Source organism: Camelus ferus, chromosome 14, assembly GCF_009834535.1.
Source record: "Camelus ferus isolate YT-003-E chromosome 14, BCGSAC_Cfer_1.0, whole genome shotgun sequence".
Classification (NCBI taxonomy): domain Eukaryota; kingdom Metazoa; phylum Chordata; class Mammalia; order Artiodactyla; family Camelidae; genus Camelus; species Camelus ferus.
This window is the reverse complement of record NC_045709.1, coordinates 3,293,378-3,319,349: the sequence shown is the minus strand read 5'-3', so window position 1 is coordinate 3,319,349 and position 25,972 is coordinate 3,293,378. Positions and strand designations below refer to the sequence as shown.

At 44.4% G+C, this 25,972-nt stretch overlaps 1 protein-coding gene across 1 annotated transcript; it reads right to left on the bottom strand.

The window, feature by feature from the left end:
* Positions 1–670: 670 nt before the first annotated feature.
* Positions 671–25,972, bottom strand: CNMD (chondromodulin). Its single transcript, XM_032496034.1, is given in 8 exon segments — positions 671–1,896; positions 5,315–5,490; positions 9,441–9,594; positions 13,433–13,546; positions 19,973–20,113; positions 25,179–25,277; positions 25,279–25,320; positions 25,754–25,972. Coding segments are annotated over 8 exon segments (1,095 nt in total). The 5' UTR covers positions 25,907–25,972; the 3' UTR covers positions 671–1,680.

The window sequence follows — 25,972 nt, the reverse complement described above, 5'->3', positions numbered from 1 at the left end:
GAACTGTTCCCTCTGCCTGGAATGCCTTTCCTCTGTCACCACCTGGCCAACTCCTGCTCATCCTTGGAAGACCCACTGAAGGCATTCTCTTTCTCCAAGAAGCCCAGTGCTCCTTTGTCCAGGCCTTTGGTTTACTGAATCCTGATTTGCCGTCTGTCTCATGAGACCACAAGCTCTTCTGCAGTGGGATCACTGACTCAATTTTTTTTTTTCCTTTGTATTTCTTTCCAGAACCAAGTACAGGTTCCTGGATGATGAGGGGGAGATGGTGTGCAGAACCATTGGCACTTTTTATAGTGACAACCATTTTAAAGACTAAACATGTAACATTTGTAACTGTTGCTGCTGCCTGAGAACAGTGTGACCATAACATATAATTCAATGTGTGTCTTTCCTTCATCCCTTTTTTCTCCAAAGACCTAGATTGTTGTATATTCCATTAAATGCAGGCATAAGTGTATTTGTCTAATAACCAGATTTTTAAAATTCTGTATGACTTGACAGACTTAAAATTGGCAACACTAGATATACAGTAGTAAGATATATTTAGACTGGGAGTATCATGGTATCAAGACCTTTAATCTCCGAATCTTTGTATTGTTTGGGAAACTTGTTTTCCTGAGGAAAGTTCTTAATCTCTTAAACTATGAGATTCAAAACTAGAATGTCAAAAATATGAAATACTGCTCATCTTCCTGATCTAAAATTTCAGTTTCTAAAGACAGTCCTTGTTCCTGAGACACTTTACGTCATTATAAATAAATAAACCATTCCTCCTCAGCTGCATCTGTCAAGCAGCACTGTCAGCCCTATTACTAGGTGGGTAACTTAGTGGTAATTGGACACACATCAACAGCCTGACTTGTACTACAAAGGAAGAAATCATGATGTGCTTCATGCCCAGTGACAGTGACCACTTACCACGACCAGATTGAAAGGGTGTGAAGACCTGGTTTTCAACGTATCAGTGCAAGTCCTTCCCCACAAGTCTGATTTCATCTTCGACTACATTTTCCTTCATATATCCTAATGCTCTTTTCCTTGGTTGTGGGTGACTCTTAACACGGCAGCCACCTGTTAATCACATGCTGGCACATCCTATAGGTAATGAATTTCCCATGCGCTCCCACACTGAAGTTTATAATGTTTACTCCCAGGTAGATTCCATTATATGTCTTGTTTTCCTTTTTTGTCTGTGTTTTTAATCTGGAAACTGGGAGCACATTTGCAAGAAAGGGAAAGAACAATAAAGGTTCAGAACAACAGGAATTCTGTACAAAGAACAACAGAAAACAACTTAATTGTGTTAGTCAATGACTTGATTAAAAGGAACTCAAGTATACAGCCGAGATCTTTGACAAATTGTAATTTTTCATGGTTATTTCAAAATAGCTTGGTAAATGAGTCTTATAAGCAGGACTTACTGGCAAAGAAAAGCAGATAAAAAAAATAGCAAGTAATAAGAATTATGATATTTTAGACTTAAACTACCCTTTCAATCTATTTGCAATTCTGGATTAAGTTCTGTAAAGCAGTTGAAAAATATTCTAAGTGTCTCGAATAACATTCCTCAGATGGAGTAAAAAGTACTTTGTGGTCCCTTCAGCAACAAGAAGCCTCAAACTTTGGTTGTCTCTGGAGTTAATTCTTACTTTACAGCCCTTGGTATACGAAGTGATTTCACACCATGCCCAAGATGCGGGCCACCCACCAGCTACAAGGCATGACAACTCTGCAGGCGGAACGGCAACCTTGATAATTGTAAGGCCACGGATAGTAACCGCCCAGGGGCTCACAGATCTTCTGGCAGTGGGTGTAGCTCCGCCTACATTCTATACAGCAGATTCCTTCATGATCCAGCCTAGGGTCGAATGTCATGCTTTCCCCTTCCTGCTGCTGTGAAATGAAAGAGAATTACATGTGTTTCCTTCATAATGAGAGGTTTATAAGCATACACATTTTTAAATAGGATCCCGAGTGTTTCACTGCTATAAGAAATCAGCATAATTTTCTTCAAGTTTTCAGTCTTAAAACCTTACAGTTCAGAAATTCTCCGAATATCAAGGAACTTCCACCTACCTAAGCTGTCACTGGCAAGAAGAGTTTTTTGTTCGTTTTTCTAATGTGAAGTTTCTCCATACCTTTAATGAGCCATGGTTACCACTCAACAGTGACTCAACTTGTTTTCAATAGGAAAATAAAAAGGAAGCATGATTCAAAAGTAGCATTTTTGCCACTGCCGAGGCACCCTGGTGCCTTCATGTAGTAATGGCTTCCAAGGCTCTGGGGAGCATAGTTTGGAACTCATCGGTCCAGGCTAACGACAGCCTGCTATTCCACTTGCACTGGCTGAGAACACTGTCAAGTCATTTACCTTCTGCCCTTATTTCAACATAAGGGTCTGTAACACTCAGGAAAAGACACCAAATAACGTGTAAAAATTCACGACCTTCAACTTGACCTTCTAGTTTCTGTGTGTCATAATTACAGTTACATAAGTACAAAACCGTATTGATGAAGTAAAAGTCACCTGCAGAACTCCATTTCCACTGCTGGAGAGATCACGGAACTGGAAGAAAGTTCCAGTTACCCCTGCCAAATTTACGTAATTTCTGCCTTTTCGTGGATTGCTAGGGGTATAGATTCTGTATCCTCTTTAATATGGCATTGAATCACATGGGCAAACAGCCCTTATCATTCATGTAAATTCTGTATTCAATTTAAGCCTCTTTCCTGGAGGAACTGAACCTGGGGAGATGTGGTACCAAACAGGCTAGGCTTGAGCAAAGTGAACTTAAGCAACCCCACTACCTTTTCTGGTGTATAAAAAAAAGTATTCGACTTTTTTGGGGGTGGGGGGGTGCTTTCTATTATGAAAAATTTCAAACATACTGAAAAGTGGAGAAAATTGTGTACTGAACATCTAGAATTGACAATGTGTCAAATTTGATTTTTTTTTTGCTTAAATATTTTAAATTAAATTCTGAAGTAAATTTAAAGAACCTTGAAGGCATGGTGACATTTCATCCATAAAAACATTAGAATATATCTCCAGGATAAAATATGTTCCCACACCACAATGCCATTATCACACCCAACAGAACTACAATTCCAGATACAGCCTGTGTTCAGATTTTGTTGTCAAAATATTTGCCTTACTCTCTTAACACCATTAAAAAAAAACAACAAAAAACCCTCAGACTTTCCATTTTTCCCTTATCTCTCGAAGTAGGTGTGTCTGTGTCTGGGACAGTAAAAATGAAAACCGCCTCATTAATTGGAGCTGGCTCCTCCAGGAAGGAAAAGTCAAAAAGCCTGTTGATTGAGGCATTTCCTCGAGGGTTCAAGAGAAGTTTGTTAGGATAAAGAAGCTGGGAGAAATCTCAGGTTCTCACCCTGAGATATTTCCTTAAAGGGATATGTGAAGGTCTGAGATCACGGGGAGGTGTTCTTGCTTAAACATCAACACGTAACAAAGGAAAAAACTGGCATAAGTGGAATTTTTTCCAGAATACGGACCACTCAAGTCTGGAAGCAGGGCAGAGTCACATCTGCCCTTCTGTAAAGGGGCTGATGCCCTCGTCCCTGGAACCAGACACAGATACCCAGCTACCTGGGGAATAAAGGGTATTAAATTTTCTGCCTGTTCAGATTTTCTTTATTACTCTTGGAGCTTTTGGGAATGAAGTACCGTGGTGTCCTGAATTTCCTGATAAGCCTTGGGTTACTTAAAAAAATACTTTTTTCTCTGAATCTTTCTAAAATATACTAGTTTCAAATGATAAACTAGGAAACCTATGTGCAATACACGAAACAATATAGGACTGAATAGGCTACCTAGGAAAAGAAAAGGTACAAATGACTTCTCTGCGTGTGAAAAGATGCTCAACGTTACATGTAATTAAAGACTGCGAGATAAAACAACCAGGAGATAGTTTTATACCCAAGACTTTTAAAAAGTTTGATAGTAAATTAGGCTTTTCATTACCACTTGAAGACATGTAGCTGGTGTAATTCCTTGGAGACAATTTGGTGGCCTCCACTGAGACGTAAAATTCTCATCTACTTTGGCCCAGCAGACCCGGGCGTCAGAATGTGCTAAAGCCCTACAGTGTGCAGGAGGGAGGTGCAGGTCAGACTGACAGCCAACTGGAGATAGCTGATGCCTGCTGTGTGCCGAGCACTGTGCTCCAAGCTTCACCTGCATTACCTCTTTTACTCCTTCCCATACCCTGAGGCATGTACAAGGCGTAGCCTATAAACAGTATTTGTAACAGCCAAAGATAGGAAAATAATTTACATGGCCACCAAAGCAGAACTGGTTAAGTTTCTGTACATTTATCCACACAATGGAATACAGTGTCACCATTAAAATGAATGAGGTGGATCCACATAGAGTCAGAAAAATTTCCAAAATGAAACCGGAAAGAAAGCGAAGTATAGAAGTTATGTCTGCTCTTTTGTGTTAAAAATCTGTGTGTGTGTGTGTGTACACTTGGGCAAAGAAACTGGGCAAACAGCCATTGTTACCAGGCTGCTCAGGGAAGGGTGTCTGCAGTAGGCGGGAACCTCACTTTTCATTGTACACCCTTTTATATTGTTTTTTAAAAAATACATGCCTGTGTCATTTTTTTCAACTAAAACACTAGTTACACATAAATACTTATTTTTCTATTCTCACTCCCTGCAAAGTAGAGTAACGGTAAACTGTTGCTGAAGATTTGAGAAGCTTTTAGCATGTTAGCGTCATCCCTACAAACACCAGTTCTCAGGGTTTCCATCTAAAGTGTTCGACTGCGCATGAGTCTGTCCCCGACTGGACGGAGCGCCCCCGAGGGCAGAGGCCCCTCTGGTCTGTCTGTGTGCACAGGGCCTGGGAAAGGGCAGGTCCTCAGCAAAAACGTCTGTTGGATGGATGAATAAAGTGGATATAACGGGGAAAGACAGTACTTTCATTCTGTGTGTTTGCCTGCAGGGCACACTCTTGGAAACATTTTTACATAATCAAATTCCTGATAGGAATGTGTCTGTGTAGATCTGCCTGGGACTCTAAAATAAAGGAGAGCCTGGAAAACAACTTCAAGTAGGGAAAACAGCCAATCAGGATTTTACACTACAGAAGCAATGCTTAAGTGTTCTGACCCTCAGTTACAAACCCTGCAACCAATAAATTAAGAGGTATTTTTTAAAATAATTGAGTAAAAGTCTCAGTTAAATACTACATGCCTGTCTGACATCTCAAGCAGAAACGCCAGTACTTTAGGGCTGAGTTTAATGCACTCATCTGAGCCAGTCATGAGAGCGCGGTACCCACGTGGTAAGGGTTGTCCGGATTGAAGGGGCCTGAATCCTCCTGAACGCCGGGTCTGGTTTCGTTATTCGGTCTTCCAGCGCCTGGGTTGCCCCGTGGTCCACTGCGCAGTCTTCTTGTGGTCGTCGTAACAATTTTTCTTTCCAATTCTCTTTTTCCTCTCTGGATTTCTGTCCCTCCTACCCCCCAAAAGATTGCTGTAAATTAACTCCTTTCTTTGAATAGACAAGGAAATTGTGTTTATCGGGGTGAAAAACAGAAGAAAAGGCTTTAAAACACACCTATGACTAGATCCTATTTAAATTCGTACTGACAGGTTTTGTAAAATTAAAGCACGTTTCAGAGTCTTGGGTTAGTAGTTAAACATACAGATAAGAAGAATTTGGTTTATAACACTAACTGAGGCAGACATTGTAAGATTTGAGGCAGACGAAGTCCATTCTCAATTCCCTTTTCCTTTGCCTGCCTTTACTTAGGGGCTGAGAAAGGAGAATAGCACATACTTCCCTAGCCTCCCTTGCAATTAGGAGTGGCCAGATGAGACATAAACAGGATTTGCCAGTGAGGTTTCTGGGAAAGCTTTTGCTTTCTTGGTAAAAGGGGACAGATACACCTTCCTCTGCCTGCTCTGTCCTTCTGAAATGTAGATGTGATCTCTGGCTTACGTGACCAGAAGTGAAAGGCACAAGATTGACAAGCCAGCGCGCCGCGGGTAGCAAATGGTAAGCTAGAAAGAGACTTGATGATGTCATCGAGTAGCTGATGGTGCCGGAAACCTACCTCCAGATTTCTATCTATACGAAAAAAGTCAGCCTGTAGTTGCAGAAACCACAGCTGATCAGCTATTCTGCTCCTTGGAGCCCTATGCATTCCTAATGGATTTACTCTACATATATAAAGCCTGCAGCTTTCAAAGGATTTATTATTATCTTGATTGATTCTTCTAAAACTTCTATGCGATAGAATAAGCAGATACTTTTGTACATAAGGGCCACAAGGCTCAGGAAGACCAAGGGACTCGGCCAAGATCCCAGAATGGGGGTCGAAATGAGGGCTGAATGTGAACTTCTCCAGCTTCCCACCCAGTGCCCAAGTTCACCACGCTGCCTCATGGGTCCTGCAGAGAGACCTAGGGCTGCCCAGTGACAAGAGCGGAGAGAATACCACACATGTGGGCTTTAGCATCTCTCTGAGTCTCAGTTTCTTCTTCTGTAAAATGGGGCTAATAGTTTCTAATTCACAGGGTAGAGACAGAGTTAGTAAGAATTTGAGTCTAAGGGTTTTAGGATAGTGTTTGGCATCTAACAGGCTCTCAAATTAGGTGATGACAATGCTATATCGTCTGTGAGAACAGAGATGTGCCTTCCAGCCATGGGTTGCTTCCCCAGAGAGCTTCTCGGTTTCTGAGGCGGGGCTGGAAAGGCATTAGGGAGCCCTAGATTCAAATCTCAACTCCACTCCTTTTCACTAACAATGACCCTGGGAGAGTGATTTCAATCTCTGCGAACCTTGGTTTCCTCATCGATAAAAGGGGAATATTACTAGTTACCTGGACAGTTGTTGGTGAAGATTAAACAAGGACAAAATGTCAAGCTCTAATACAGTGCGGTGCCTGGCACGCAGCCCGAGCTCAGCAGACATGAGCTCCCGCTGCCCCCGCCCTGCCCCCGTTTCCTCTGACCTTGTCATTCCCAGCATCTCTAATATACAGCTATGCGACACTGATCACCTGCCACTGTAAAATCCAAGGGCTGCTGGACCCTGGAGCTGGGAGGCTTTTATTAGAATTAGGTGGCAGGGAGCCAGGCATCCTCAGAGAGGTTTTATTTTGCTGACTTTATTGTAAAATGTGACTGCATTTATGAGAGATTGGAAAGAAGTTCCTCACTTTTAATGTCTATGATATTCCATCCTATGACTATGCCAACATTTATTTAATCCTTTTCAAATCTGGGGACATTTAGCTGGTTTCCCCTTTCTGATGTTGTATGTAATATGTGTAATTCGTGGATGGATGGTGTGATGACTGAATACTTCAGATGCCCTAATTAATACTTAAAGATGCATCACTGAATACTTACGATGTGGTCACGCTGTTGGGCTGTGAGGGACCAAGCCACACCTTAGATGTAGGAGACAAGCTCTTTCCCAGAGGGTGAAGGGACTCACTTTCTCAGTCATCCTAGCATGGCCAATAGCCCTGTCTTCCCAAACCCACCCCAGGCCCCTTGCCCTGCTCTGCTCTTCTTCCATAGCACCCTGGATCATACCACACAATTTCTTATTTTAGTTGAGTGTATATGTACTATCTCTCCAGCTCCACTGTAAAGCTCCCTGGGGGCATGGATTCTCATCTCTTCTGTTCATCAGTGCCTTCCAGGCGCCTAGAACAAGTCAATGACAGGTAATAATGTGTCAATAAATGTTTGCTGAATGAATGCATGAACGCACAAACTCCGGGTAAGAGGCTTGTCCTCAAACAGAAAGTGATTAGGGAGAGCTCTGCCTGTTAACAGAGTTGAAGATTTTTACCCTTTAAGAAAAAAATTAACTGCTTTTATTTTTATTTAATTTTTTAATGGAAGTATTGGGGATGGAACCCAGGACCTCATGTATGCTAAGCATACGCTTTCCCACTGAGCTAGATCCATCCACCTGGAGACTTTTATCCTTGACTGGGAAAGGTGACAAGGTATTGGAGAAGATGTCCCTGGTGGTGGAAAGCCAGGTCCATTCCATGTGCGGGCAAGGGGAGAACTGAAAGCCAGAACTTGGTAAATGGCCAGAGAACTGAGTTGTGACCGCCCACTGGGCAAGTCCCCGGATGGCAAAAGCGATGGTCCATTTGGCAGCCCCAGCTCTAACCCCTTGGAGTCATGACAGTCACTGCACAGAGGATTCTTTCTTACTGAGCCTCATGTGACCTCAGAATTCTCTCAACCCCCTCTTCCAGGCAGCCACTGCCAGAGGCTTATCAACTGCATCATATTTACTTGGCCCTGGGCTGAAAAATACCCTCCATATCCATCTTATTCAAGCTTTGGAGCTGAATAAAACTTATGAACTGTAGGAATAAGTTAGCCACGGTTGAATCAGAAGCCTGGACTTTCTAAGCCTGGTGTTTTTGTTTCTGTTTTTCCTCTTCAAATTGTGGTAAAAACAAATCTACAACTTACCATTTTAATCATTTTTAAGCATACAGTTAAGCGGCATTAAGTACATTCACATTATTGTGCAACCATCACCATCATCTGTCTCCAGCTTTTCATCTTGCAAAACTGAAACTCTGCAGCCCTTAAACAATACCTGCCCGTTCCCCGCTCCTGAGTCTGGCGGTGTTAATCCCTGGATTTTCTTTACTTCCCTGCTGCTCTCGCTCGGTGTTCAACAGAATCTTTCAGAAAACATAGCCTGTCTCAGCTGTGCCAGGAGAGAGGCCTCCCTACCACCCCCCAGCGCTTGAGCCGGAGCTACGAAGTAGGCCTCTGGGAGGCCAGTGGGGTGACTGTGGTGGAAATCAAGAGGGTAGCCCTGGGGACAGCCGGAATCCGAAATCCGGGGAAAGAGCCTGGCATGCAGAGGGCCCCTGCCCTTCCCCACCTGGAAGCAGCTCACAGGTGGGCTCCGACCTAGCTCTGACCCCCAGAGGTCTTTCATTGACTTTCCCCAGACATGCAAGCTGATACTGAGCCTTGACCTTGAGGAATCTCAGTCTATGCCCACAGCCGCCTCTGGCTGTCACATAATTCAAGGTTTGAACAGAATAAAGATTTGGCAGTATGACAGCTTCTTGGTCCCTTGAGTCTCTCTCTTAGGATGAAAAAAAATTGTAAAATTGCCAAGTGCAAACAACTGAGATTGGGGCAGAGCGGAAAGAAGTGGGCGTGTCATAAATAAAACCCGCAGGTGATGCCCAGGTGAGCTGCCACCCCACCTGCTTCCTGTCACCCCGATGCTCAGGCCCTGCCCTGTGACATTCTTCCTCCTCTTTGCTCTCTCAGGCCAATTCCTGAGACACTGCGACATGCACCCGGATTTCTCCTCCTTGTCACGTACTCAGACCTGCGCAGGGGCTCCCGGGAACCCCAGGGAGAATTCCAAGCAGTGTTAAGAGAATTGAAAATGTTACCTTTTGGATAGGTTGGTTTAAGCCAGAAAATAGGAAGGTGACCGCAGAGTTCTAAGACTTTAGAACTCAAGAAGCTGTTGTCCTTCACAGGCTGGTCTACAGCCACCCAGATAAGAGAATTTTCTTCGTATTTGACTGGCATGATCTTGCCTTCCTGTAAGTAAGTGAAAATGAAACACAGTGAGCAGAGAGGACAGTGGAACAGGCTGCAAATTGAAACTCATGTGTTGGTAAAACATTATTTTGCCCTATGAAAACTTAATGATATTCATCCATCAAAATTCATCAAATTGTACCTCTGAAATATGTGTAGTTTACTGTACAGAAATTATACTACAATACAGCTGTCTTTTTTTAAGATAATAAGAGATACTAGAGGGAAAGACTTACTGAGAATTCTGGATGTGTACGCACACATGCGTGCACACACATGCGCGCGCGGGCACACACACATACACACACACTCTAAGCTTCTAATCTCTTTGCAGCTCCCTTCACAATATTCTGCACCCCTCCCGTCACCCCACCTTTGGAAAACTCAGATGTGTGGATATGAGTGTCCTGAGTGGAAGTGAAAATTACTTGATATCAACTTTGAGATTTAGGTTAATCTGATGTCTTTGATCAAAGATGGTTTTGAGGAAAAGCAACTGAATGGACTCTGGAATCCGATAAAGGCTAGACAAGGAACCCTTCATCTGCAGGGAAAGTCCTCTGGGCGCTTGTTCTGCCGCTTCTGAACAACAATGGAAAAAGCAATTGGTTCTTTAATGTCTTCAGTTCAAAGCATTACTTAACATAAACCATTTCTACATTTCCCAGCTATAACAAAACACATTTCAGATGTTCTTTGCATCAAGCACGCCACTGAGATTTCAAAGGTAAACTGTGAATTCTCTTCTATGGCGAGATGCTGAGAATGGTTTGATAACCCAGGAGACAAATTTATTTTACCGGCTTGTTCCTTTCATGTATTTATTAGTCTGCAATCGGCTGGAGAAATTAAAATGTTTTCTCCTTATTTTTAGGTAAAAGCAGCATTTCATTTATGCCTTCTCCCTCAGGCTTCTGTCTGCATTAAAACAACTTAAAGTTACTGGAGGCAGCTCGCATTGACGTAACCCAGTTATTTACCTTACATTAAATGGCTCCATCCAGGAAGTGCATGCTCTCTGGGTATAGTAGCTTTTCAAAGTTATACAAAACTGATGAAAAATGTATGAAACCTAGTGGTGCATAAATCTATCCCATCATAATCTGAAGTGTGCGGGGACAGAGTGGGGCGAGAGGCAGAATGCATATACGTGTGTCCTACAAGCTACGAGTGTTAAATAAAAAGTATGAGGAACACACTTTCTGCTGCCCACCCCATCCCTTTCATCCCCTCCTTTCCTTGCAACACAATCCTGCTTTTGTTTGCGACAGCAGTGTGCCAGCCCCAAGAGACACCAGCTTTTGCAGACTCCCCGGCAGCTAGGGGGCACCCCTGTGACCAGTTCTAGACAACACTGTCCACGCTGAGGTGTGTTGAGGGGCTAAGAAGCCTCTGCTTTTCCCCAGTAAAGGTAAACCACAGCTGACACTGCTCAGCGTCTTCCTGCCTTCCTTACCTGAATGCATGGTTGATGTTTAGAGCTGGAAGGAGAGGCCAAAAAAATGAAAGATGCTGGCCACTGACCCAATACCTGCGGCTGCCTACTCCCATATTCTGTGTCATGGAGGAAAACAAATCCTTATTTGTTTTAGTCACTCTCAGTGGAATTTTCTGCTACTGACAACCAAACACATTCCTAATTCACACATATGGTCTGAATTTGGTTTTGCCCACCAAGCTTCCTATAAACAACTAAAACACAGGAAAAATAATTCACCTCCATGGCCTAAGAAAAGAATCAGAGACAGACCAAGATTTAAACACAAAACTATTCACCCCAGTGAATTATTTCTGTATTCAAAAAAAAAAAATTCTTTTGATGGAACATACCTGCATTCAAGAACAAAAGACTTGTAAAATTATAATCATATGGTGATTATAATTAAAAATTTTCATTCATATAAATTTAAAATCATAATCATATGACAACATACAACACATCCATTATAATCTACATTTTGGGAGACCTAATGGTAAATGAAAATAATAAGAATGTGCAGCAGTATAAGTTCCATTATGAAAAAATATCACACACACTTGAACATGAAGACAGTTTACCAAAACAATAATATTAGCTTTCCATGGATTATGCAATTGTGGGTGATTTTCTTCTCTATTCCCAAATTTTCTACAATGCCAAACTGTTGTTACAAATTAGGGGGAAAAACATTGTTAAAAAATTTTTTTTTAAAAGGGATTTCTGGTCAATAATGGCAGAGTAGCAGGACCACGAGTTCACCTCCTCTCACGACTACGACAAAAGCACAACTGACTGCTGAACAAACGCTGGAAAAAAAAAAAAGACTGGATCCTACCAAGAAAGATCATCTTCAGATGGAAACACGAAGAGGAAACCACAGCAGAACAGTAGGAGGGGAGTGGTCATGATGTAATTAGGCCCCATGTTCCTAGTTTGGTGACCCGTAGGCTGGAAAATAATTGAATTGCAGAGCCCCTCCCATAGGAATGAGAGTTCTGAGCCCCACATCAGTCTCCCCAGCCCAGGGTTGTGGCATTGGGAGGAGGAGACCACAGGACATCTGGTTTTGAAGGCCAGTGAGGCTTAATTGCAGGAGCAGACTTCCCTTTCTTGGGAAGTACACACAGTATCTCGTACGTGCTGGGACCAAGGGTAGAGGCAGAGATTTCATAGGAAAAGATCCATGCACCCCAATGTTCATAGCAGCACTGTATACAATAGCCAAGACATGGAAGCAACCTAAATGTCCATTGACAGATGACTGGATAAAGAAGCTGTGGTATATTTATACAATGGAATACTACTCAGCCATAAAAAATAATAACACAGTGCCATTTGCAGCAACATGGATGGACCTTGAGATTATTATTGTAAGTAAATTAAGCCAGAAAGAGAAAGAAAAATACCATTTGATATCACTCAAATATGGATTCTAAAAAAAGAAAAAAAGAAGACACTAATGAACTTATCTACAAAACAAACAGACTCACAGACATAATAAATAAACTTATGTTACCAGGCAGAAAGGGGATGGGAAGGGATAAATTGGGAGTTTGAGATTTGCAAATATTAACTACTATATATATATATATATATATATACACACAATAAACAAGTTTCTTCTATATAGCACAGGGAACTATATTCAATATCTTATAGTAACTTATAATGGAAAAGAATATGAAAATGAATATATGTATGTATGTGTATGACTGAAACATGCTGTACACCATAAACTGACATGTTGTAAACTGACTATACTTCAATTTAAAAAATGGATGAGTTATGTTTAAGGAACCTCACAAGTCTGACACACAGAAAAAGAATTCAGTATATGTTGAATGGCCTCTTTAGGCTGAACTTGAACCAAGAGGAAGAAATTGTAGGGGGAGCCACCTCACCCCAATGTAGGGCAAAACAGTTAGAACTCCCTCCCACGAAGTTGTGGGACACACAGGAAAGCCTGTTGCTGCAGAGGCTGAGGGATCAGCTGTCGGGAATTTTCAGGAGGAATTCCCAGTCTGAATGGTCCTGAGGCTAGCCCCTTTAATGAAGATTCTAACATGTGAAGTCTTTTAGGTTGTCTTAATTATTGATCAAAGAGTTCCCTAACATCAGGCAAATAAGGGCCATGTAAAAACAAAGCCCCTCTATGCACTTTAAGACATGGTTTTCCAAAACATCTAATTACATCATGTATGCATGATCACCTGGAACCAACGAGCAGGACCAAAATAGTTGAGTTCCTTTGTCAAAGGAGAAAGAGAGCTTAGGTTCTGGTCATGAACCTATCCAGGAGCCAGAGACGTCACACAACGTCTGCCCAATGCCTGCTGTCGGGAGCAGGCCGGTACCCACCAGCTCAGAGGAGATGCTCTGCTTGGCCACGGTGCCCACCTCAGGAACACGAGCCTTCACCTGCGCTTTGATGTAGCACTTCTCCCCTCCAGCAAAACGGATTCCTGTGATGCCCTAGGAAATAAAAGTTTATTCCATTCATCTATCCATCCATTCACTGAGTTGGTGTATTGAGTATCTACTGGGAGTTAGGCACTGTTCCAGGTACTGAGCACAGGGATGAACAAAACGGACGGGGTTTCTGCCCTCACGTTGCTTACCTTTTAGCGTTATTTACCAAAAATAAAAAACAGAGATAAAGTCAGGTGGTGTTGAGTGCTATGGAGAAAAATAAAGCAGAGTATGAGATGGGAATGACAGGGAATGGTATTTAGACAGTGTGATTGGGGAGGTCTCTGCCAGGGGCTGGCACTGAGCTGAGACCAAGTATGTTACCTGCTCCATCTATCCTACAAGCTCAGATGAAATGCTATCTTTTCTACGCAGCTTTCTCTGACCACCCCAGGCTAAGTGGGCTCCCCTTCCTCTGACTTCCTGAAAGCTCTCCTAACTTCACCCCTCACTTGGTACTTAGTTCTCAGTGCCAGAATGGTAGCTCCTTGTGAATGTCACCTCTCTACTCAATTATAAGCTTGAGATCGGTCTGAATTTTTTCTCTTTTGTTTTTTGTTTTTCTTTGGCAATCTCACAAAGGTTCTCAAAAGATGCTGGTCTAATTAATTAATTGCCTGAGTTCATATTTTTCTTAAGTTGCTAAGCCCAGAGTAAACTGTAGCTTTCAACAACCCTGGGAGCTGAATTTTGCTCCTAGACCTTATCCAGGGACTTGGATGTTTTGTTTTTGTCCCTTGTGAGATATAAACAGTGTCTCCTCATCTGCCTAGGGACTAGCCTCAAGGGAAGTCTCAGCCGCCAGGCTCCAGTTTTGGCTGACAGCTCGGCACTGATTCTGCCTGCGGAGCGCATCAGACGTTAACAGTACATTCTGACCCAGGCGTGTTTACTTTCACTCTGCTGGTTAATTTTGTGACTAGTGAGTAGCCAAAAAAAGTATTAAAGGTCTACAGATTTTATACCATAATGATGTAGACACCAGCACAAATCTGAACATCTCAACTCACCAATCTTTTGTTGAGTTGAGACAAATGTCAGGAAGATATAGAACTTGTTCCAGCATCAACACCAAGGACTGGGAGGAAGAAAAGCATTTAGAAATCTCAAGGAGGAGGGTATAGCTCAGTGGTAGAGAGCATGCTTAGCAAGCATAAGGTCCTGGGTTCAATCCCTAGTACCTCCATTAAAGAAAAGAAACCTAATTATCTCCCCCCCCCAATAAAATTAAATTACAAAAAAAAATCTAGGAGCCCTGGCTGAGGATTCAACCCTCCTAAATGAAGAACGAAGTTAAATATAAGTCACACTTGAGGACATTCATGGAAAGTTACACCGTACATACTCTCAGAGCCCAGGAGCCCTATGAAAGCGGGTGGGTGACTGATGGGAGATCAGAGAAGGAAAGGATCCTTCTTAAAGCTCCTCTTTACTTGCCGTGTGGTGTGATTGGCCACATACACATGTAACGCATTTAATTCTCTCTCCCAGCATCACCTCTCACCTGGAGACTGGCTGGGAGACAGGCTGGGGTGTGATCCCTGCTTTACAGAAGAAGAACACCAGGCTTACTGCAGAGGGTCTCGACTCTGCACCGCATCCACCTGGAGAGATTTTTAAAAACACAGCTGCCTGGGCCTCTCCTCAGAGATTCCCATTTCACTGGCCTGGGGCAGTGCCAAGGCACTGGTATGCTTAAAAGCTCCTCATGTGTTTATAGCCAGGGTTGAGGGCCACCAGTTTAGCAAGAAAGAAACTTCTTCAGGGTAACAAAGGTTTTAAATGGCTGAAACAGCCTGCTATAGACCAAATGTTTGTGTCCCCCCAAGATTCATAGGTTGAAACCTAACCCCCATGTGATGGTACCTGGAGGTGGGCCTTTGGGAAGTGATGAGGTCAGGAGGATGCAGCCCCCATCAACAGGATTCGTGCCCTTATAAAAGAGACCCCAGAGACTCCCTCCTTCTTCTGCCACGTGGGGACGCAGTGAGAAGGCGGCTGTCTGTGAGCCAGAAAGCAGTGCCCTCACTAGACTCCCAACTTGCTGGCACTTTAGTCTTGGATCTTCCAGCCTCCATAACCATGAGAAACAAATTTCTGTGGTTTCTCAGTCCATGGTAATTTGTTACAACAGCCCCAAGGGATTAAGACACAGCCTCTGGACCCAAGTTTCTTCTGCGCCGGTTGCTCACACACTTTCCCTTGCATCACAATCACCTGGAGGACTGTTAAATAAAACAGCGTTGGGCCCCTCCCCACAGAGTTGCTGGTTCAGTAGGTCTGGAGTGGAGACTAACCTGTGCACTTCTAACAAGTCCACAGGTGACGCTACTGCTGGTGGCCTAGGGAGCACACTTTGAGAACCACTGCTGTCTACCATGTTATCTGCCAAAGGTCTGCCATTCTTCTTTTACTTGTAAATCTAGGGCATATGGTTTGAAAAACAAAAGGCAGGGGAGGATGACTGCCCCTCCATGTGATATGCTCTCAACTTCAAGCCCTCACATCCTCTGAAGGTGAGCTGCCAGGAGGAAACACCATACAACCATTACCATATCCCCAGGGAGAGAGTTGATGTTATTGAAGGATTCACAGCCCTGAACGGGAGTCTAGTACTGAGTTAGTTCTGATGGTCTACACCACACGCTGCAAAGAGAACTGAAACCCAGCAGGGATGGGTCCTGCGGGAAGGAATTCACACGTATTAACCACGAAGTCTAGCTACAAACCCTTATCAAGCAGCCAGATACATTACGAGATTAAACAAAGGGAAGGAAAAAGCACAAGAAAGCTAAGCAAACTTCCTGTTTTTGCAAACAAAGAAGGCTTAGCAGCTGGTGATAATGAAGAAATTTGCTCACAAAGGTAATGGGTGAGGAGTCCAATGATTAACATTCTATTATTGAGTCAGATAATTTCCTTTGAGCCACACATTTCTTTTTTCTTCTAGGGGATCTCATATATTTCTGTGACTTAAGCCAGAACTTTCCAAGGAGGGCAAAGGGTCCTTCCCCTAGGGGAGGCGCTTTAGAAACCTTTGAGGGAGTTTTTTTTATTGTCACAAAGACTGGGGGCTCTCCAGGCCTCTGTTGGGCCTGGCCCAGGGATGCTGGGTCCCCGCTCTCGGTGGGGAAGCCCTGAGGAATGAACCCACCCAAGGGTCCTGGGTGGAAAACCTGATCGGAAGCATCTATGCCTAGAACCTCACACTGCTTCACATATAAACACAAAGGGAGTTTCAGCATAGTCTTTATGTACAGCACATTTCCGGGGAATGGAATTACTGTGAAAATGGAGCAGAAATGGTACTTTTGTTCTCTCTTTGAGAAAATTACCTGGTATTTATCAACACGCACTTAGGTCAGTCTGCATTTTAGCCAGTGACACAGGCAGTGTGTCAACTATCAGAGCAAACATATGACTTTGTGACATTTTCACATGCATCAGGCCCAAGTCCAAATTTACTATATAAAGTACTTCCACTTTATTTTTCCTTTGTTACAGTTTGGTGGCCATATTGATTCTTGAAATCAATAAACTACTTAGCTACCAGGTACACTGTGCTGTTCTTTTTTTTTTTTTCCCTTCCAACTTTTTAAATTAAAATGCTTCAAATATACCCAAAGTCAAAAGAATTGTAGAGTGAAAATCGGCATCTACCCACCAGTTTATTCCATCTTAATTTCTAGCCAAGATTTCAGTTATAGAAATGGGTCATTAGGCCTGAGAGGGTTGGCTTAAACCAACAGCACTGAGGATGCTACTGAGGATACAGCTCTCTAGAATGTAACTCATACATGATGAACAGGCCTGGTTTCTGTACTTCTCAGGGCATGAAGACTCTCCTGGACCTAACTCTAGTCAGGCTTTTCCAAGTCTTCTTTTTACTAGGCTCCAACTTTGGGCTCTGTCTGGGCCCGTTTATTCCAGCTTGAGCAAGAGGCAGTCTTGGTCTGCCCATCCTCCGTATCTGATCCACCTTACCTGCCCATGAACATCCTGTTAGTTCAGTTTAGCAAAGAGCTACTCTACCTCTCAGTCATTTTCCATCCACCAACACCCCTACTCTGCTCCTTGGCTAGAACTCCCCACTTTCCCTTGGTGTCTTCAGAGTTGAGCCCAGTCTCTCTCCCCTAATACAAAACCCCACAGCAGAAGCCTCCCCTGAATAAAGTCTGCCTTGCCTCCTTTAACAAGTGGCCTGAATCATTCTTCCTTTAACTGTGTAGACTCTTGGTTCAGTGCTAATTCCATCTCAGGAGGTTCTTTTTCTATCAGCTCTACCACATTCTTGGGGCTGGCAGGGAAGGCCATTCCCTTACAATTCAGAACCTCTCCTGCTCTGGCCCTACCTGCATCCCATCTTCTCCCCTTCCCCTCCCCACCTTCAGGGCTATTTAGAACTTCCGCCACACCTGTGCACAGGTCTTCCCTGGGCCCGGAAAGCCCTGGCACTGCTTCTCTGCCAGTCAAAATCCTAATCACTCTCCACTTGATTCAACTGTCACCACCTCTGTAAAACCTGTTCTACCCTCTGATCTGCAGCAGCGGCCTCCTCCACGATGGCTCCATGGCTCTATTCATAGCTCCGTGGCAGTGCATTTCCCAGCCTGGCCTGAAGGCACTTCTGTGCGGGTGCCTGCCTCCTGGACCGGACTGTAAGGTCCCTGAAGGAGGGAGCAGGTGTCAGTCATCTTCGCATCCTCCACGCTTAGTACCTTCCCTCGGACACAGCCTGCCCCAGTAAACGCTTCCTGAATTTGACTGACAGTTTACAACACAGGAGAAAGCAGTACAGGTACCCTAATGGCTGATTCATGTGTTTTCAAGAGTCCAGGCTTATTTAAACCCGTAACAGGTTCTATCCATCACAAAAATGTTCTACTCACCAGTTCTGACTCAGAGAAATGTGGATGCTATCAAAGAGAATTGATCAGTTTATAAAATATTTGCGGCCCCGTTGGCCTCTGAGAACAAAACACAATCAATACTCTTATTAGAACCACAGGATTATAAAACAGAAATATAGGTTTGGGATTAAAATATTTTCGAAGGAGATGCCTGATACACGCTCATCTTGAGAGAGACGGATCTTTCCTGATTTATCCGTGAAGCTGCCTTTGCATGTCTTGATACTGTGGCACTTTCTAGGTATTCAGTTTTGTTCTGGATTGAATGATGCGTGTGTGGGAGTCATATTTTATCATTTTATATTGAGCAGTGCAAAGTAAAAGTGCTTTTTACCTTGTCCCGGGTCTTGCAGTAAAAGCCTTTAATAGGTCCAGAGAAATTATCCTTGTGCTTTGACCAGAATCATTTGCAAAGCTATGACTAAGCGGAATGCAGCTGGGCACACACAGGGCTGCCGAGTCTGGCCCCAGGGCAGAGCCACACAGACAGTCCTTGTCATCATCAAATAATGTCTAACATCAGCCCGGCTCTAAGGTTAGCATCTGTTTGGTATTCAAAAGGGCTTGTGAAGTGTGTTTGGGTATCAACAAGGGGAGTGCTTTCATTCCAATGAAAAGCATCTCTAGTTTTTCTCATCAATCAGAGGAAGACGGGTCGATGAGATGTTTGTAGGCCAATAAACTATCAGAAGAGACATTATTTTCAAGAGCCTTTTTTCATTATGAAGTCTCACCTACTCCATCTACAGATTTAACCGGAGAACACAAATACTGATGCTGCTGTCTCACCCTAGAACACGAAAGAGAAGAAGATATTTTATGTTGGCTATCAGGAAAGGAGGCCTGGAGTGACGCTTTGGTTTGCAGATGTACACTGAAGCACAAATGCATGACTTAATGTCTCCAATTGCCTGTAAATTGAATTTTTGAAAACAAACATGTTTGCCCTTTTCAAAGGAGACGTGAATGTTTCATCTGTAAACAGACCGTGGTTAGAAAGCATACAATACAGTGGGGGAATTGCTCCATGCTCGTTTTCTGGATTAAACGGGAAATCTGAAGAATTGAGGAAAGTGTAGATCCCACCCGTTGTGGATGAGATCATTAGGGCAATAAAGTTTCCTTCCTCTCTGACAAGTGCCAATTTCAGACCCTGCAACACTCTTGGGTAGCTTGAGCGTTTTATTCACTGTGTTAAGAAAGCTGCTTGGGAAGAAACAGCTCTTGCAAGTCTTTCTGCCGAGACTTTGCAGAGTTCCAAGAACGTGTTCCAAGTACGTGTTCTGTTCAGTGCGAAGGTGGTGTTTTTGCAGTTTGCAAATGTAAAGGGATGATGAGTGGTCCTTTCTTAGAGAGAACGTGCTGCACAGTGCATGGGGCTCGGTGGCACTCTGAGCGCCTTAAAGACCACAAAGAACAGTTACCATTCGGATGTGTGTGAGAGGTGTTCCTTCTGCCCAGATTAGAAGTCTCCCAGGCTTGCCTGGTTAAACTCCCTAAATGCATGAAATATACTTACGTTCTGGAAATCATTAACTTCAATTGCTTCTTCAGCTCCGCTTCCCATTGTAAAGGTCTCCAAGTTGTTCCCCGCATCTATTTCCATTGACCCATCTTGTAATTTCCCATTGATACTCACGGTGTAATGGACATTGTAAATCTGGAAGTGAACAGAAGAGTTAGTGGCGCTTCCCTTTTAGAGCAATTCAGGGTTTATCTTTAGGCCTGCAATATATAAGGGAGCTTTCATATTTATCAGAGATACACTGAATCACCCTTAATAGTAAGGCATTTATCTGTAAGGACTTCATTCATACATCAATCACTTAACACAGTGATTTCTTTAAAAATATCTTAAAAGTAAAAGCTTTGATAGTCTCTGAACTAATTCAAATAGCTCAGTGATTCGCAATCCTGGCTGTGTATAGAGGCGGCTGAGAAGAATCGCCAGTTACTACGCCTGGGCTTCCCCGACTGGACCCATCCAGCCAGAACCTGTGGGGGTGGGGCCTGGGCATAGATCTTTCTTTTTTCTAAAGGTTGATTCTACTGTGCAGCCCGAGTTGAGACCCACTAATGGATAAATGGAAATTGAGGAGGCAGACAGTTAACCGTGCTGTTCACTGAGCAAGTCTGAAGGCTTTTTTGTTTTTTAAATCCTTTGGTCAAGATTCGACATGGAGTGTGGTGTACGGTCAGGACTGCAGATAGGACCAAGGTATGCCCGATGGCATTTATAGAGAGCACGGTCAATGCACACATCTGTTTCAGCTCAAAATAAGAGGAACTCATTTTAACGACCCTATGGGACAGGCATATGGTATCTTAAGGCATTTTGTTATCAGATGTGTGCAGAGAAGGGAGGGAGACTTGGCATCCTACAAGAGCATTGGTCTAGGAGTCAGAAAAACAAGTGGCCACACCACTCACCTCTGGGTCTTGGGAGTTGCCTTGAGTGTAAAATGATGAAGTGGGACCTTCAGAGGTGGTTTTCATTTGTCCTTAGAGCTCTGGGGCTTCACAGAGGTGGCCCAGAGGTGAGGTGAGCAGAGCAGAGGGGACGGTAAGGCTCCTTTACACACCCCTCTCCCCATCTCGGGCCCCCCCTCACCTGCCATTTAACCAGAGCAGCTCTGCTTCTTACCTGATTTATGTGTTGGATTTCTGAGTAAAAGTCTCGTTTAAAATTCCACCATGAGAAAATTTTTTTAAAAGTTTACCGCTAAATTCAATGATCAGGGGCTTTCTTGGTTTAGACATCTTGTTAGGACATCAGTTTAAAGAATAATTCACACACTGCTCTTGTTCAGTGCGCTGCTTCTCTGCTGGAACCTTCTCTGCGTTGTGGGGTAGTGAGTGGGTCCCTTTTCTTCTTTCTTTCTCTGACTTAGCGGCATATGTATGTGGATATCTTATATATGATATATAATATATCTCTAATGTGATAGATAAGACATACAATCTTTAGAAGGGAAGGAATGGGAACTGATGAAAAACCCTTGCTACTTGGTGTCAGGTCAGCAGGTCAGAACTGCAAAGAACTCAGATTCAATTCCAGTGTGATTTTCCCCCTCATTATAGAGAATGGCTGACTGCTGCACAAACACTGGGGAAAGTATCTGCTTTTACTGGATCATTACTTGCAGAAAACTCGTTATTACAAGACCCACAGAGCACTACTTTATTTTAGCAGCAGAGATGGAGAAACGGGGTTACTAGCCAGGACCCTTTCAAGCAACAGCCTTCGTTCAGCGGAAGAGAAAATCCCAGCGTGCAGCGCAGCCACCTCCCAGCGCCCAGCCCTCCCTCCTTCTGATGAACTTCGATCCCTGCAGTGCTGTCTCCCCAGCTCACCTGATCACAAGAACCGCTGCTAGGGGTCCTGATTTAGGGGAGTAGGAGCAGAGCCCGCCAATCTGCTTTCACTTTGCACCTCAGGTGGTCCTAACCATCAGCCAGTTTGGGGAAACCTGTTTCCTTTGGCTGCGCCCGCGCTTTCTGCGGGTCAGGCTTAGAAAGCGTGCTCTGTTCCGTCTGTCCCTGTGCTCTCTGAGCAGCCACTATTCACCTGAGTTAATTCTGGCTGCCAGCGGGAGCACAGCGGACAGCGCCCGTGTGAGTTTCTGCTGGCATGAGTGTCCTTCCTTCACTCATGAGACAAAAGGCTCTCTCTCTCTCTCTCTTTTTTAAAGCATTGCACATAAGCTTTCACTACTAAAACAATCCCAAATTTAAGAAATTAACTGTTTCCAAATTCTTAGCAGGTTTTTTTTTTTTTAACGTTGGTACTGGGGACTGAACCCAGGACTTCATGCATGCTAAGCATGCATGCACTCTACCACTGAGCTCCCCTCCCTCTTCGCAGATCTTAAGGAGACAAGATTGTAACACTAGAATTATGGCTTAATTTCACTTTGCTCCACATTCTCCTTCCCTCCCCTCCATCCCCTCCATCCCCTCCCCCTGCCACCTTCCTCCCAACAAAAGCTCCCTAACTAGGCATGGGTATTGCATCCTTTGTAATGTAGCTTCAGTCCGTCTCTTATAAGTGGTACCCAGTCTGCATGGGGCAGCAGTGAGAGGTTTGTGCCCCCCTGAAGTGACTGGGTGGTGGTGGTAGTGATGGTGGTGGTGGTGGTGGTGGTATAAAGTCAGAAGTTATTTCTAAAGTACTGGGCCCTGAGCTCAGAAGGAGGCTGGGTTGGTGGAGCAGTAATCACATTATCTGCTCTAAACTGATGGAGCTGTTAGCACCTAAGGCTATTTCTATCCTAGCACAAAAAAGTTTATTATGTGCCAAAATTCTGCTCAATATGGTGCCTTTTACAGCCAAGGATACTTGCTAATGAGTTTCTAATAAAGCCTAGGTTCATAAAATAATTACATCATGTTTGGGACAACGTCTAGAAAACTCAAGCTGAGAATAAAGGCCCCAAGCAATGATCTCATCCCCTCATCCCACAGGGTAGGCTTGTCAGTTACCTCACGTTGGTGAGAATTTCCCATATTTCAATGCCTTGTTCCATTTACAATAATGTGGATGAAACATGGCCTCAATATTTGAGCCCAGTCACTTGTCCCCTGATTATTAGCACTCCAGTGCCTCACAGTCCCTGAGCTGATTTTGAGTAAACCTGTCCTAAGGGGATTTGCCCATATGAAAGGAACAGGAGGTAAATTACTGCTGGCTCTCCTCCATAAACCAACATAGAGGAGCAGAGGCAGAGGTAATCCCCAAAGACTGGTTAGTCCATTTGGTTGGGGATGTCTTTCTTTTTGACAGAGACTTACCTTTCTTGATTATGTTTTGTTTAGGCTATTTAGATTTGTATTCAGGGAGAGCAGGACTGTGTATGTGCTATGCATTGCTGGTGCCAAATTTACTCTATTTAGTATTTTGTGATTTGTTTTTCAGACTCAAGTAATATAAATCAGCATGGGATATTTGGGAAGTTAAAAAAAAAAAAGACCACGATTTTCTTCATTCTCCCGTCTGTATAGGAAATAGCGGTAACTTCCATTGTTGGCAATAAAATGTGATCCACTATTCCTCTGTACTCTTAGGATTTAATACTGCTCTCTTGAACCAGACAACTAACCATCTTGCAGTAAAGTAAAAGCTATGGGAAAAGGAGGCCCTGCTCATTCAGGATGATCTTTCAATCTCTTGTTCTAGAAGCTTGTCAGTTAGCTGTGTTGGCCCTGAATAATTAAATGCCAAATCGTATTCATTTTAATATATATCATGACCAAAATCTCCATCAAAAAAAAAAAAAAAAAAGAAAAGCTATTTTTATCCCCAAAGGACCCATACCATTGAAGTTTTGTCCTCTAAAAGATAGCATTTACATTCGAATACCATACAATTTCCCGAGGGATGACAATCTAAACCCTGCTATTAATGGAGATGGAGATATTGAAATCCTTCTCATGTTCAGATATGCTGCATTCAAATAGGAGCATCTGGCAGCTTCTATATTTAAAATACAAATACATTAAGGCACTTTTCAAATATACACAAAATTCTGATCTTTGTAAATCTGATATAGTCTCTGAAACAGACTCAGAGCTAAATGGCACGCTTATCTACATCAGGCATTTGAGTTAAAAATACAAATTATGCAGTGACTGCAGAAGATGTGATGTGTAAAATGGCTGAATTGCTTTCAGCACCATTTTCTCTAAGTACTGGAATTCGCTCAGGCTTTGAATTTCCTGGGGGAGGTGGGGAGTGGGGGACGGGGGCAGCAGTCACAGATCTTCCCAGGGTAGTGATTAAGAAACAGCCCTTTGTGTGCACCCTGGAGATGGAATTCTTTGCCATTAGTTGAAATAAGCTTATACCAGGCCTGGCAACGGGCATGAAGATAAAATGCCCCCTTTGCCGAGGTGAACAAAATTCAAAGTATTTAGCGAACACCCTGGAATTCTGCCCAGTCAGGTTAGCAGCACTTTTTATACTCCTTGAGAGCCAACCTAGCTTTAAAATAAACAGCTGCATACAAAGAAAATGGGACAGCATTAGTGAAAAATTTACCATTAAATCACATGTGACCGGGCCAGAACTGATTTTTAAAGAGATCTGCCATCTTTAAGTAAGTTAGACTAATTAGACCTTTTTTTCCCCTTAAAGCAAGAGAGAAGGGTGCATTAAAGGGTGGGAAAGAGAGAGGGAGAGAGAGAGAAAAAAGTCCCGAGAGATCAAATTCGTCCCCCAACTACGAGATTTGAATATTCCTCCACTATCTTGGTCCCAGGTTCTTAAATTCACAGCCTTTCTTAGCAGTTTCATTTCTTCCCTAAGAATAAGTCAAGCGAGGCCAGAGGGGACGCGCTTTACCCGGGGACGCGCTTTACCCAGGGACACACAACCGATTAGTGGAGATACCAGGCTGCAGTGGGCAAAAAAGGGCCTTCCTGGAACCGTCCACTGCATTTCCCCGCTACTCTGTTTTAACATCCTCCCTTGAAGCTCTGACAAAGTTGCCTGTGAGTGGAAAGCGGCGTCGTGGAGTTGGATAGGAAGAAGGGAGAAGGTGCTTGGGGATGCTCCAGGGGAAAGCATTTAACTGGGGCGAGAGGGCCTCTCTGGCGCCACCTAGGGGGGAAACACGCGAGTGACCACGAGGACCCCGCCACCCCGCGCGCCCCCAGGCCCCGCGCCCCTCCCCGTCCTGCGCACCCCGACTCAGGTCCGCACCCCGCACGCCGCTCCCTGGACTTACGTGATTGTCGCTCCCCTTCCAGAAGTAGAAGGCCCCGATGGCTCCGAAGAGCAGCAGCACCGCCCCCGAAATGAGGACCACAGCTCCTACCTTGAGCAGGCCGCGCGGGGCTGGAGGGCTTCACGGACACAGTAGCGTACGCCTGCGGGCGGGCCGGAGAGGGACGGTCACGTGCGCGCGCAGCGCCCCGGGGTATCGGGGGTGGGGTGGGGGAGGAAGAGCTAGCCCACCTACTCCCAGCGCCCCTTCTCGCAGCTCTCCCTCCTCAGGCTTGGATGTGCGCTGAGCAAACTTTTCGCGGTGCAGAACCATCGCCCCGCGGATCTTTTTCCTCCGCCGGCCACCCGACGTCCTCTCCGCACTCCCTTTCCATCCCCTCGTTCACACTTGTCTGGTGATGCAGCACCCTTGCACACGCGCACGAGTGGGGCGCCACCCCACAACCACATTTGGGCGCCCAAATTTGCTCCCAGCTCCCAAGTTCGGTGGCACAAATTGCGGACACGGGCCAGGGGATCCGGACACCCACGGGAAACTCAGGCCCCGCGTGTCTGGGGCTCCCGGGCGGCACTCACCGGGGGGCTGCAAAACTCGACGTCGTCGGGCCCCACCAGGGCGATGGGCACTTTGTCCGAGTTCTCCGTCATGGCTGCAGCCGCAGGAGTGGGACACTGGGAGGCTCCGCGCACGCCCTGGGCTCTGTCCTGCTGCCCCGACGTGCTGGGCATTTCAACGCGGCGCACACGCGCGCGCGCACTCACACCGTGCCCCGTCCCGCCTGGGCCAGCCCAGCG